Consider the following 13,652-nt stretch of genomic DNA (forward strand, 5'->3'; position numbering starts at 1 on the left):
TAAGATCTCTCTGTTGGGAAAATTCATTGACAGGGAGATTTCTTGTGGACCTTCTTCTCTAGCTAAATTCTGTTCTGAGGAAGTATTGTATGAGAGAGAAGTGTGGAGACTGTAGTACTCATCTTGAAAGTTTGAGGTGGTGGTTAAATTCCGGGAAGTTTCCACTAAAATAAGAGCAGAATATATGGTTATCTGAGACTTTCTCAGTTGTCACCGGTTAGCCCTAATGTAGTGGTATTGTAGTGTACTTTGAGTGATCTGAAACCAGTAGAAAGTGTTGCGTTGTTAAATGTACACTAAGGTGTACATTGTCCTCCCACAACAAAATACGGAATTTATTTCCTTCTGATAATACTTGTTAAAAGTTTTTTTTTTTTCGTTGCTGCAAGCTGTACAAGCCAGTTCATAGTATCAGGCTTGTGAAACTAAGTTTCACATGTCTTTCTTCTATCAACACTTTGTGATAACTGCAAAGTAAATAGTGTCAAACTTGACTAAATGCTTGCTGAGAGTTGTGGAGAATTCTTTTTGTTGATGCTTACTGAACCATGGGCTACCTTTATCTTAAAATTAGGACCAATCATGCATCTGTCAACCTTATTAAGGGCAAAATTTCCACTTTTAGTGAAAGTTCCATCTGAGAGAAACATATTTTTGGTGGCTGCAGCGATTAGAAAACAGAAAAGCAGCATCAGGAAAGCATGCGTTTTTGTCATCTTGAGTACGACATTTTTTCTTTTTTTCTGGTGTTTTCCTTTTTATTTTGCACTGCTTTGTCCAGATGTGCTCTTTTCTTTCTGTGTCCATCCTAGCTTCCTGCTTATCTGTTTCCTTTTTAACCCTACTCTTTCATTCACATCCCACATCATATCTCTTGTCCTGCATTGTTTAATTCCTTTCTACCTGTAGGTATGTTGCATATATGTATATATAGTGCTTAATCTTGTGGTTCTTGGGGGTTGGGGGGGGGGGTGTTTTTGTACAGCTAATCTCTGAAGATGTAGTTTATTTCCAGGCATTCCTTTGGGATACTAAAGGGGCAGATGGGAGCAAGTGATACTTTTCCTCTGGCTAGCTCTATCTCCCTGTAGTGTTCTGAGGATTGGAGTGCAACTTAACTGTTTGAATCCCATGTTGTGTATAATGGATAAATGCTGCTTTTTTTTTTTTTTGTGAATGGAAGACAGTGAAAAAGCACATTCCATTTTCATCACAAAAGGTAGTGGCCATTAGAATCACATTTATAATGAAGAGATAGGAGTTTACATAAATAATTCTTTCCTGTGTGTTTTGAAACCCTTAACTATTTTGTGTTGAAGTTTATCGGATTTAAACCATTGTGCAAGAAATATTATCTCTCTCTTTCCAGAAGGGAGTGATTTTGGCATGTACAAAGAAGTATTTATATGTAAAAATGGATTTAGTATCTTTGCTTAAAGTGTGCATAAATTGTATGATGAACCAGCTCAAATGAAAATCCTGTGCCTTTCAATACTTATCATTTCAGATACTTCTGAGAATTCATCAGCGCTCTACGTTGTAAACGTTGAAAGAAACGGAAAAATTATTTATACCTGGAAGGTAAGTCTGTCTCGGAACTTAATAAAAATATACCAGAGAATAACTCTGCATGTGTATCTATGCCTAATTGAGTCCTTGTAGTTTTAAGTTTTTTGCAGTGAGGTTTAGAACATGAAAACTTGACTGATTACCACTTGGGGGGGTTGGGCAATGGGAAAATACCTGTGTCCACTTCAGACAAAGGTTAAGAATGATGAAATGGAGAGTAAAGTACTGACCTGATTAAGTCCATAGGGGTTTTGCTGTTGATTTTTTGGGGGGCCAGAATCTCACCCTGAATGAAATGCCATTTCTTGAACAGATAAATTCTTTGCAAGCAGCACATTCTTTCACCCTCAGAATTTCTCAGGGAAGTCTGACTATTAAATTTGTGAGCACTGCTTTAGTTATATATTGGTAGGAGGAAACATATTTATGTTAAGAAGCCATTTATCTAACACTAACTCTGCCTTTCTTCTTTGTTACTTTAAGATTCATCTATAGCACTTTATTGCAAGTAGTGTGAAGTAACCATTGTTTATTTGATGTCTTGAAGTATCTAGAGCTATCCTTTTTAACATAGGATTCTGTTCTCCATTGCATATGTATAGCTTTTAGGTTGAAATGCCTGTGGTTCCAAGAGATTTTCAAATGGGTTGAGAAGGTTTCCCCTTGATGAGGCAAGCTATGTTTCTTTTCTGTGCGTCTCGGAGAAATCTGTAGACCCAGCTGGATTCTGAAGGATCTTGGTTCTTGAAGAGTACAGATTGGAGATAGCAGGCTCCAGTAGAACAGGGCTGCCTTTTGTTCCCCTCCCGCTCAACAATGCTAAAACTCTCCAGCTTCCCTAGGGTTAAGGGAAGAGGTGAGGCCTTCATCAAGGTATAATACACTTTAACTGTGGGTGGATGTTTCCTTTAGTACAGGCATAGGGAGGGGAGTCTGTACAAGACAACAGTAACTGTAAAAAACAACACTAAAGAACGTGTCAAGTTTTTTTTGCATTGCTTAAAACTCTAGAAAGACTTAATGAAAGTAACCCATCTAGCTCCCAACAGGAGATCTGGTACTGCGTATGTGTGATGTTGCTGCTTTCTAGTGTCTATGGAATCTCACACTAAGCTTTTTTTGGGCTTCTGACAGCAGATTCCAACTGCCTTGTATGCTGTTCAGGCTTTTGTAACTGGCACAAGGGATGAGTTGTAGCTTGAGGTTCACACATCTAAACGTAGGTGTCTGCCTGCATGCTAGGTGTCTAAGCTCCCGTTGTAGTCAGTAGGGATCTGGTCAGAACAGTTGGTGGAGTTCAGAGAACTGGCCACTTGTAGCCTGTACTTTGGGAGGAGGTGTGTGGGGTGGAGGAGGTGGTCGAATACCCGCTAGACTCTCAGGAGGATTTAAACACCTAGGCTTAGTTCCCTGAACTAAGGCTGCATAGGAAGTCACTGAAAATGTTCGCTGTAGCTTCTCTTTCCTAATTTTAGGAATCAAGTGACCTCTGCAGCCTGTTTGGTAGGAATGGCTGGATGACAAAGCCTGAGAACTGGAACTAGCAAACTGCACAGCTGTGCTGCAGTTTTCCCCTCTCAACTGCCATCCCGAGGGAGATGCTGCTGCTTTTTATTTTCCTATTCTCTTACCATAATAAAGTAGTCTGATCTTTTTCTCCTGAGTGAGTCAGCCTGCTGAAGAACCAGCATCTATTTATTCCTCTATTGGGAAGGATGCTGACATATTTTGTTTGCTTCTACTATAAGTGTTTTTTACGTTTGGTAATGGGCAAACTGGAGAATACTTCCTGGAGTTTTCTCACAAAGAACAAATGTATCTTAAGGTGGTATTGCATTAAATATATGATGCTTCTCCCAGGGAGAAGTTGTTCATAGTGTGTGGTACACATTTCTTTCTTGGATCAGTAAAAATTCTGCTCAGCAGCTGAAAGTTTTGGTACCCACTTAGATGCTATTGATGTCGATGGGACTCAATACCTCCACACTTGTCTGCGTGCATGATAAGAACATGTGGGTACGCCTGCCCCAAAGCTCATGTTAGTCTAGGTGGCTTGTATATTGGTAGGAGCATGCATGGTGGCCCAGGCTGTAGCTGCATAGCACTCACCCAGTGTCCTGAACAGGCTGGGTCCTGAGCTGCTAACGCTGTGCCTTTCCTGATATTTGTGCTTTTGTTACATTACTTATGTCTGTGTCAGCTGCAGTCACACCTTGGGACTGTGATACCTTAAAGCAGGACTGAATTTTTTTCTTCCTCTCTCTCAAAAGTAGGAACAGCAAGTGTTGCGAGGATTGTGTGTCTGTGTCTGTCTTTTTATACTTTATTACTGACTTAACAAAGATTCAATCCAAATGTTCCCTTTTCTGAAACAGTTCATTGACAACATACGGGTATAGTTCTGTGGTTTTGGAGTTCACTGCAAACCTTTTAAGAGGAGTATTCATTCATATTTACATAGAAGAAAAAAGAGTCTTGGTGTATGCATCTTAGTGAATGACAAGTAGTTTTAGGCTCCAGTCTGACACTTCTTTTAAATTTTTACAATCTTGTTCTAAAATACAAACATTTTTTGCACTTTGCTATTCTGTTCTGCTAATATACATCATCACACTGGAAAGCTTACCTAGGGATAACAGACTGCTTTTAGTGTCTGCAGCTAGTCCTTCTGTTTTCTTAAACTTAGGTTGGAGAAATCACGGTGTAATTACACCTTCTAGCAAACTACAGATCTTACTGAGTTGTTAAGGCAGTTTAATATCTCTTTCTCTCTCCCCCTCCCCTTCATGATAAACTATTTATAACTAATGAGCTACCACTTTTGCAAGACACAGCTATATGTCTGTGAGCCTTTCCTGTTGGTTTTATAGCAGCAAACTTTAGCTATGACATTGTCAGTGAGGATAGTGCACAAACAAGGTTATAAACTAAACTGAGCTGCCCTGGCTTGTTTCCTAATAGATACAAATAGAAAACAACCTTTGTCTGCTAAGTGGAAGAAAATCAAGTGCATTCTGTGTGAAATCAGGGCAAGATGGAGAATGAGCTTTATTTTCAAGCTTATTTTAGAGTATTGCGTTGTACTGTAGTTTTGACCGTGTCTGTTCTTTGTGACACTGATAGTTGGTGTAAAGGAAGATATTTTTAATAGAAGTGAATTCTAGTGTCAGCGCTTCTATTTTGCAAGGCAGTACAAGAATCTTTAGAATAAACATGAAAATAAGCATCTTAGCTTATGCACAGATACGGGCACTGATGTAGTCCTGTTACCAGTCTTGTAAAGTATATTTTTCAGTAGCTAATTACAGAGGATGTTAACGTTTCAGACACACTTGGAAAGAATGGTTATTTGTGAAAGCGCTTGCTTAACCTTAAATGAGGAGGCCTGAAGCCTGTGTCTTAATATAAAGACATTTTGTTTTCCTTGTTTAAATCAGAAGTCAAAGACTTTTGTCATTGCCACAACAATAATGAGACACTCAGAAATAGACCCCTTAGGAAGAGAATACTCAGGCTTTTGTTTTAACTTCACAAAGCAAGATGCTATAAGTTTGTAAATAACCACAGATTTCTCCCCTCTCCCCCCAAGCTGTAGTTAAAAACAATGATGCTCACTGTTTGAGTACAAGCCTATGTGGCTAGATTTAATTTCAACAGCTTAGCAATTTATGGCCTATACCTAGAGTACATTAATGGACTTCATCTTGATTTGATATACAATGTATGCTGCCAAGCAGAATTTAATTTAATTTTTTTAAAAAATATTTTGAAAACTTAAAGCATGGTAAAAATTACCAAGAAGAAAAGTTTTGATTTGCATAGTCTTAGAAGTGTCCCAAACAAAATCATTGTATGTTATTATCAATAAGCTAGAAAGGATGTGTATTATGTTTCTTTTCAAAGGCAACAGGCTAATGGTGTCATCTGAGCTTGTGAAATATATTTAGCCTTCAAACAATCATTTCCTAAGGCAGAGCTGAAATCCTTTTTCCAGCCTGCAGCCACGTCACTGGAAGCTGTGTTTGGTGATGTTTGATGCTTCTGTGCTCACTTTTGGAGCGATGATCCACCAAGTTGGTGAGGTTTGGAATACCAGCCTTAAATCTTCTAGGGGCCATAGCATCCCCTTTCATTGTTGTACAGACATCTCTCTTCCTGGCTCTACTGCCTATAACTAAAATCAGTTTAGAACCAAAGTGAGAGAGAGAGGCACTTGGCTTATGCAACGGTGTGTGGGCTGTGGATTGGCCACATTTCAGCTTTATCCCATGTGTTAGTTCTAAAAGGAAAGAAGAAAAATCTTTGTTCTCTTCTTGCCTCACTTTCTTGGAATTTAGATAATTAACTGCCTGTTTATAGGACAGGGAAGTGTGTGAGGATGTGTGTCAAGGGGCGGGGGGGAGAGGGAGGTAGGGGGAAAAAAAAAAGGTGTTTAACTTTGTATATATTTACATTGCCAGTGCTAATTTGTTTTCATCCATAGGGAAATCAGAGAAATACTCACATTGGATTGTACGATCTTCAAACTAAACAAAATGAGGTAAGAGCAATACCAGGCTTCTCCCTGGTGAAGACAGTGCTGTAGTGTTTCAGATTTTGATGCTTGCAACACAGTATGTTATGTCCTTAAGGAGTATATGGTTGTTTGAAACAGAAGAGAGACCAGAGAAGGTATTTGAATGATGCTCAGTAGTATTAAGATGCAGAACATTACAGAACTTCTGAATGACTTGGGAGTAGTAGAGCGTCATGTCTGCAATCTTTATTTCTAAACAACCAATTCAAGCCCTTTCCACTCCTCTTCACACTGAACGTGTGCTAAGAAGTAAATGTTTTGGGTTTTCTTTGTTATGTGTGCATCCTCAGTCTGTTTGGTGCTACCATTTGTAAGAAATTACTCTAAAACTGAATGTACTGCAATTCACTGGCTGTAATCATGATAACAGGCCTTTGCAGGTGTCCCCATAACAGTATGAAATGGGTGAAATTTTGTATTTACATAAAGGTCTGCTGTGCTGCTCTAGTGGCGACATAAGAGCTCAAAAGAACCAGTAAGAAACAAACAAATGTGAAAAAGAAGAAGTGATACAATTGAGGCTTGCAATATGGTTCTTCTGGCTGTGAAATGATTTGCTTTAAAAACAAAAATGGTGTACTGGTCAGCAGTGTTTTCCTAAGGAGGATTAATTAGATGTTTTTCTTTATATAGTTAAAAAAATAATTTATTAGCATTAATGTGTTTCTCTATAGCACCTCTATATGTTTGAGAGGGATCTACGCATAATCAGTTGTTCGGTCAACAGTGAAAGGACGTTATTGGGTAAATATGTGTTTTATCATTAAATTTTTTTGTGTCATGGTGAAGATGATTTAGTTTAGTAGGATGATACATTTGAGTCTAGAATGACTTAAATCTATTTTGACCCATATGTTGCCCACAGCAGTCTATGCATTTCAGTGGATCCATCACCAAATAATGTAGGTAACAACATAAAGAAACAGCTGTAATGATATTGCTGTTTTATTAAAACAAAAATCTAAGACATACTGACCCTTTGTTCACTTCCCCCTCCTGCATTTATACGTGCCTTCTACATCTAGAAGAGCTTCTGTTGTTCCTTTAACATATATGTTTTTGGTAAAAAAATTTGAGATGCTTGCTCTCCAAGAATGTTTACTAAGATTAATTTCAAATATGCATGCTCACTGTGGTTGTGTTGTTTTTTGTTCTTTTTTTTTTTTCTTCCCCTTAGCGGTCAGCTTCCGTCAGTATACAGAGGAAGAAAGAGTAAGTCGGCTATTACAGTCAGGTACTACAAGTGGTTTGTTTTAATACTGTTGGAAATATTGTATCCTCTTGCTTTTTTACCCATGTAAATTCTGTTTAGAAAACAAAATTGTGTAAAATATGTTATCTAAAACATGTTCTTTTTGCAGTATCCAAGTATTTAACCTTGCTAATTGAAATTCATCCTATTAATAATGTGAGAGTCCTAAAGGCTGTGGATAGCTGTGTTCGAGTACAGGTAAATTATTCAACGAATCTAAATATAAACCTTTTTAATCCACTGTGCTAGGGAGAAAAAGTGATTGAGTACAGAAATATCTCATGTTATCTTGCAACTGTTACAGAGATAGTGTGCCCGCGTTTTTTCATAGAATGAAAAAAATGAGAAACTTCATAAAATGATGTAGAATATTTCTCTGACATGAAGGCTACTTTTTTATTTCTCTTCAATCTCCTGAAGCCTGAAATTATAGAGATTGGTGACTACTAGTCTGTAATAATAGCTATTTTTATTAATTAAATATCATTAGTGTGCCTGTCTTAATTTAAAAATATGTAAATATCCACCTAAACCCCCATATTTTAGATAAGTGTTTAAACTACTTTGGTTATTTACTTACTTTTGTGAAACTTTCTGTATAGTTTCTTTATCCAGCTGAAGGCAGAAATACTTCTACAGAAAGTCGCCTCTTGCTAGTTTCAGAAGATAAATGTGAGTTAATATTTTGAAAGTACATTGTAATTCTTTTACATTAAGCTGATTGTTATAGATTATATTTTTGTTAGACTTTTATTGGAAAAAAACAGGAAAAATAAAAAGGGTGTGAGCTGTTCAAGATATTCTGAATGTCTTTCAAAACCTGTATAATTTAATGAGATTTCTTTTCAGTATTAGGAGAATGGCCAGCTTTGACTGCAATTATTTGCTTAGTTCATGCATTCATTGGTTATCTTTATTTCTAAAAAAGCTAAAATAGACTTTTATAGCTGCCTATATAAATTCAGAGCAGATCAATTGACTATGAGAGATGGATCATGATTTAATGCGTGACAAGTGGGATAACAATGGGACAGTAGTTCCTTGGATTCAGCTAACTTTGCATGTTCAGCCTAATCTAATGGGAGGGAATGGATAGAGGTGGACACTTGGAAAAGGCTCTTTATCCCTCTTGCCTTTCAGTCTTATTATAGAGTGAGATTGCTCTTCCGATCTTTTTGGAGAGGCCCATCTTCTCTGCTAAGCTAGACACCAACCTTTAGGTAGCTGGACTTAGGTGGGCAGCTTCTAATACTTTCACATAGTGCTGTGAACTATATCAGAAACATTTGTAACATCTGCTGGGTGAATCTTGCACCCTTCACACAGGCAAACTACCAATAACTTTCAGGAATTTTGTGTGGGAAAGGACTGTGAGGTGGTATTCATGCTAGGAAGTGAAACAGGGCTAGGGTGTAGTCTCAGGTACAGGCATTGCAGCTCTGCATGCTCTTTCTTTATAAGTGTGCTTCTTGGCTTGGTTTGGCATGTTTCAGTTAGCACTCTTCCTGACAGTGCTGCACTGATGTGGGCAGAGAACTGTTTCCACAAGATGGTATGGCTTAGGCCACCCTCGGCTCAGGAAGGGGAGTGAGTCCAGGTCTCTGCATAGGCACCTGTGCTCGTATATCACGGATTTCCTCTTACACAGAGTTGAAATTTACTGGCCCTCATGTGTTCTTATAGCATTCTAAGAGGTGAGATTGTTCAATAAGCTGTATGAAAGCATATAAAAATGTATGTTTGTAATTATTTCTTTATATATATTTTAAAGATATTGAACAGTTTGACATTCATGTTGTTGCAGACGAAGAACACAAAGTGGTAAGACTTGAAAAATCTTGGGGTTTGAGTTTTTTGCTTTAATTGAAAATTTAAACATCCATAATTTTAGCTAACTGTTTTTGTAGTTTTATACTTGGGCAACACAAAGTATATTAAAGAAAGTATTGATAGTATGGCAACTTATGCAGCTAACCACAAAGCTGATTGAAAAACCTGTATTCCTCTATGAGGAAAGTTACTTATTTTATTGGTTTTTTGTTTGTTGCTGAATGCATCTGTATGTTGGAAGGTGGGAGTAAATATAGCCGATATACATTTTTAAACCATTTAAAATATTTGCAGAGTCACCTTCTTAACTTTGCCTTTTGGGAGTCTGTGTGTCCCAATAAAGGATTCATTTAAAAAACAAGCAAACAAACAAAAGACATGAAACTTAGATATACTCCAAGTACTGTGAATGTTCCAATCTCTTTTTCCCCTCATCTCTTTTTCCTGTTTTTAACATGAATTTGTCTTCAACAAATTGTGGATATTTTGCTTAAAAGACTTATTAATAAACATACATCCAATATAGTAAAGAATTGTGTCACAAAAGCCAATGTTTCGCTTTATGGAGACAAATGTAGACTTGGAAGGAAAAAGTTAAGGTCCTGATTTTCAGTCACTTGGAAGTCTCATGGTTTTCTCAAAGTTTATAATTGCTTTTAAAGCAGATGGGTTTTATATGCTAGACTACAGTAGTGGAGTGAAGACTAAGAATGTAATCAGAAAAAATGGATCAATCTGATATCCTTCTAACAAACAGATTTGTTTTGGTTGATGGGAAATCTCCCTACATCTTTCAAGAGTGCATTTATACAATCCCAACAGTTTCCCACAGTTCTAGCCCTTTCCCTATTGCCAGTACTCTCCATCGTGTGGCTGAGACTTTGTACAGAAAGCCCTTTTGGAGCTAACACATCTTCCTTCAATAGTTCATGTAGCTGTTTCTGAACTGACTGTGGTATTTCACTCCTCTCTCCTTCTCTGTGATGAAGAGTGCCATCTGTTTTTCTTTGTTCGCTTTGAGCAGCTTAAGTGGTGAATTTCTTGCAAGCAAGGAACTCTCAAAGAAAATATTTGGTAGTAGGTGTACCCTGAAAACTGTGCTTCTAATCTCTTTAAACTGAGCACCTTGCACACAACAAAGGTGGACTTTGTGCAGCTAACAAGTAGCATATTCCCTCCAAGCACCTTAGTATTTGCCCCTTTTCTGTCATTGCTTTTCTCTTTAAAGCACAGACTGTGTAATTGTTATAGAACCTTATTTAACCTCTTCTAACATTCTTTCTTCCCCTTTAGGTGATTCAAAACTCAGGTCAGCTTCCAAGAGCCAGAGTTGTAGATGATCTCATTTGGGCACAATGGGATATGATGGAACAAAGGCTCTTCTACATTGTTCCAAAGGTGAGATGAAAGCCATTCTAGTAGTTTTGTTCCCTCCTGTCTCGTGACAGTAAAGTTTTGAATGTGTGGGGTAATAATAGTGTAGTTTGTTTTTCATTATAGTAGTCTGTCTTGTTCCTGCCTCAAATAACCTAAAGCAAAAGCCAGACTTGCCTTAACTGCTATTCATGCATAGTAAATTGCAAGAAGACTGGTGGTCTTAAGTGCTTTCTATAAAAAAGGGTGGGTTTGTTAGGTTTTTTGGCTTTGAAAAGGTCTTTTATTCAAAAGGATCTAAATCTACCAAAAACTGTCATGAGCCTCTGTTCTAGAGAATTCACATCTAGAAGGTATGTTGTGTGCAGACTTACTGAGTCACTAAATGAGGGCAGGTTCGTGGCTAGAAATGCTGAAACCCTTTGGGTTTGGTTTTTTTTTTTTGTTTTGTCTGAGGAACTGTTTGCACTTGATGTATTCTACATAAATGAAAATAGTTTTTTCTTAACTCTTCTTAGCCACCAAAAAAATATGAGTGTTAGGAAATAACAGGAAGTGAACTGTGATGGAGAAACGTATTCCTGTCTTTGTTTCTGAGATACCGTTTTTGAACTGACCAAAATAAGATACAGTTCCTTTTGCTATATAGGTAGTTATGGAAAACGTTTTTTTTTTAACTTTCTAGAATGTGTGTGTGTGAGACATGTAATGTTGTGCTTCAAGTGAGGGCCCACGCAATTATAGATGATTGGCAGATAATGATCTGGGACAGGAAGGAAGCATGTCATAGTGCTATTGTAGGGGGTTATATGTGGTTTTTAAAGTCGTCTTTTGTCCCCTAACTTCTGCATATCTGTTAGCAAAGCAGGTTGAGTGTGGAGAACTGTGGAATATCCAGTCACTTTTCAGTCTATATGATATGCTATCTATTTTATCAATTACAAAACACATCCTCTTAATTCCAGGAATCAAAGACTACTTTAAAATGTGTCCAGTTTTATCCTGATGAAAATTTTAACTCAATAGTAAGTCATGAGTATTTTATTATACAATGGTTTTGAGTGGGATGTAATTATGTGTTTCAGGCACTGATATAGAGATCTGTTACAGTGTCTTTTATTATTGGAACTTTTGCAGAGGAAAACTGGGTTTTGGTTTTCTGTTTGTTTTTTTTGCATTATATTATTTTCAAGAATATATTCAGTCAGATTCAGACTGTGCCATGGTAAGGTAACTTCAGTGGAATTGCACAGATATTGACCTAGAAGTAAGTGACATTCATGACATTATACTGATCTGAAGTATTGAAAAGCAGGGTTATCAAATGCAGTAGACAAAGAAGCCATGTACTAATTTGGTGTCAGTTTTAAGCGAGACAGGAAAATCTGTTGTGGCCAAAATACAGAGAACAGAACATAAAAATTACAACTGTTGAACATGTAATTTTTACTAGACTTTTGTCCCAGTGGCTGAAATTTGCTCTAATGCAGGAGGTTAAATCTCAGAATTTATTTTCTTTTTTTTTTTTTTTAAGAATCTATTTTATGTTTTTTGAGGGGTGACTGTAAGGATTAGAGGAGGATAAATAAACTTTGTTAAAATGTTGAATCTAGTGAAATGTGAGTTTTACTGGTCTGAAATATTAATCATAGTATACTTATCTCACTAAATAACAGGTTTGTTTTCATGTTTGGTTAACAGCTGGAATCACACCTGGATATTTCTGTAAATGACACACAATTAAAGTAAGGTTTTTTCATGTTTTGTTTTGCTTTCCTTTTAATATATAGGGTAGTATTTTACAAACCTAAGCAAAATTTGTCCGAACCACAGCATCTTTGTTTGCAGTTGCCTACATGGTACTGGAACATAAGAATAATATGAACACTGTGTCCAAACCTCCAGTTCCTCTCATTTTCATCAGGGTCAGCTGTAAAATGTAATTTAATCCTTGACTGCTTTTTGGTGCCATTTTTAAAGATTATTTGTCTGAAGAGCTAGCTGTAGGTTAAACCATCCTTCCTCTGAGTATTCTGTACCTATTTAAATTAATTTGTTTTAATCTTGGGCATGTTGTAGTGGTGATGTCAAAATTCCTGTCAAGGGGAGCTCTCCATTTTTAATTGCTGTTACATGTTTTACTGGGCAGTTAACCAAACCAGTAGCTCCTTTTTATAGCCTATGAGACACTTCATGTACTCTTTTCTCCTCCAGCATGCTATTTCCAGGCAGCCTGCACTTTCAAAGGTGAAGATTCGTCTGATTCTATCTGTCTCTACCGTGCACATGACTGCATCTGAGCTTGTCTCCTTAAGTCTCCCTTTTAACTGAGGAAAAACTAGTTAGGATGGTCTGACTGTCATAATTTGTCTCATCCTCATCTATCTTCAGTCAGTTGAATTTACATTCCAAAGGGTCCTGTTTCTCTTAGTGAATAAAAAGGGAGACCAAAGCTACTAGATCAGATATCAATAGCTTAAGGTAGTTGAGTTCCACCCTGCCCAAACTGTGGCTCTCAGAATGCCTCAGTGCTATGCAGAAGGCTCAGTGTGCTGCTATTGCACATGGAGGTTGCCCTAAAAGGGCAGTGTATCCTCTTGCAGTTAGTACTGAAAAAATCCAACTCTTGTAAGAGCTTCAATGCTATAATTTTTTTTTCTTTCAAAATTATTGCAGAAGACCTAGGGGAAAACCCCTACAGGATTAAAATCCTTTCTGGAAAAAAACCCCAACAACAAAAAAGCCAAAGGAGACTGACTACAATCTTCTGTTGTATGTTCTGCATGGCAAAAATAGGACTTGTAGATTTTAAAGATATGTAAAGCCATTAAAGCACAGGCAGCACGAGACTGAAAAAGAATGTAATGGTATAACAAGTTCCATATGAGTGTGATTTTTGTGCTTTCCTTTTTGAGTGTTTCCACTGAAATTAGTATGCCTAATTGCAGATTAAAATGTAGCTTTACAGACATAAGAATGGTGGAGTTAAGCTGCAAAGCCTTTGAGTTCTCAGGTATGATGAATGTTTGGTTTTCTAGTACCTCATCAGAA

General features: G+C 37.2%; 1 protein-coding gene across 3 annotated transcripts in view; it reads left to right on the plus strand.

The window, feature by feature from the left end:
* GSAP (gamma-secretase activating protein) overlaps positions 1-13,652 on the plus strand; it is a 49,371-nt gene that overhangs the window by 2,609 nt on the left and 33,110 nt on the right. For 2 of the 3 annotated variants that reach the window (XM_072858857.1, XM_072858847.1), the window contains exons 2-11: positions 1,508-1,581; positions 6,053-6,109; positions 6,820-6,889; positions 7,323-7,379; positions 7,507-7,595; positions 8,000-8,069; positions 9,169-9,218; positions 10,521-10,625; positions 11,567-11,626; positions 12,303-12,346. In XM_072858857.1, coding sequence (XP_072714958.1) covers positions 6,829-6,889; positions 7,323-7,379; positions 7,507-7,595; positions 8,000-8,069; positions 9,169-9,218; positions 10,521-10,625; positions 11,567-11,626; positions 12,303-12,346 — 536 coding nt within the window. In that variant the 5' untranslated portion in view covers positions 1,508-1,581; positions 6,053-6,109; positions 6,820-6,828. Of the gene's footprint in view, positions 1-1,507; positions 1,582-5,583; positions 5,647-6,052; positions 6,110-6,819; positions 6,890-7,322; positions 7,380-7,506; positions 7,596-7,999; positions 8,070-9,168; positions 9,219-10,520; positions 10,626-11,566; positions 11,627-12,302; positions 12,347-13,652 lie in introns of those variants that run through there. The other variant, XM_072858865.1, reaches the window with a different exon arrangement.

This window comes from Ciconia boyciana, chromosome 1 (assembly GCF_034638445.1).
Source record: "Ciconia boyciana chromosome 1, ASM3463844v1, whole genome shotgun sequence".
Lineage (NCBI taxonomy): Eukaryota > Metazoa > Chordata > Aves > Ciconiiformes > Ciconiidae > Ciconia > Ciconia boyciana.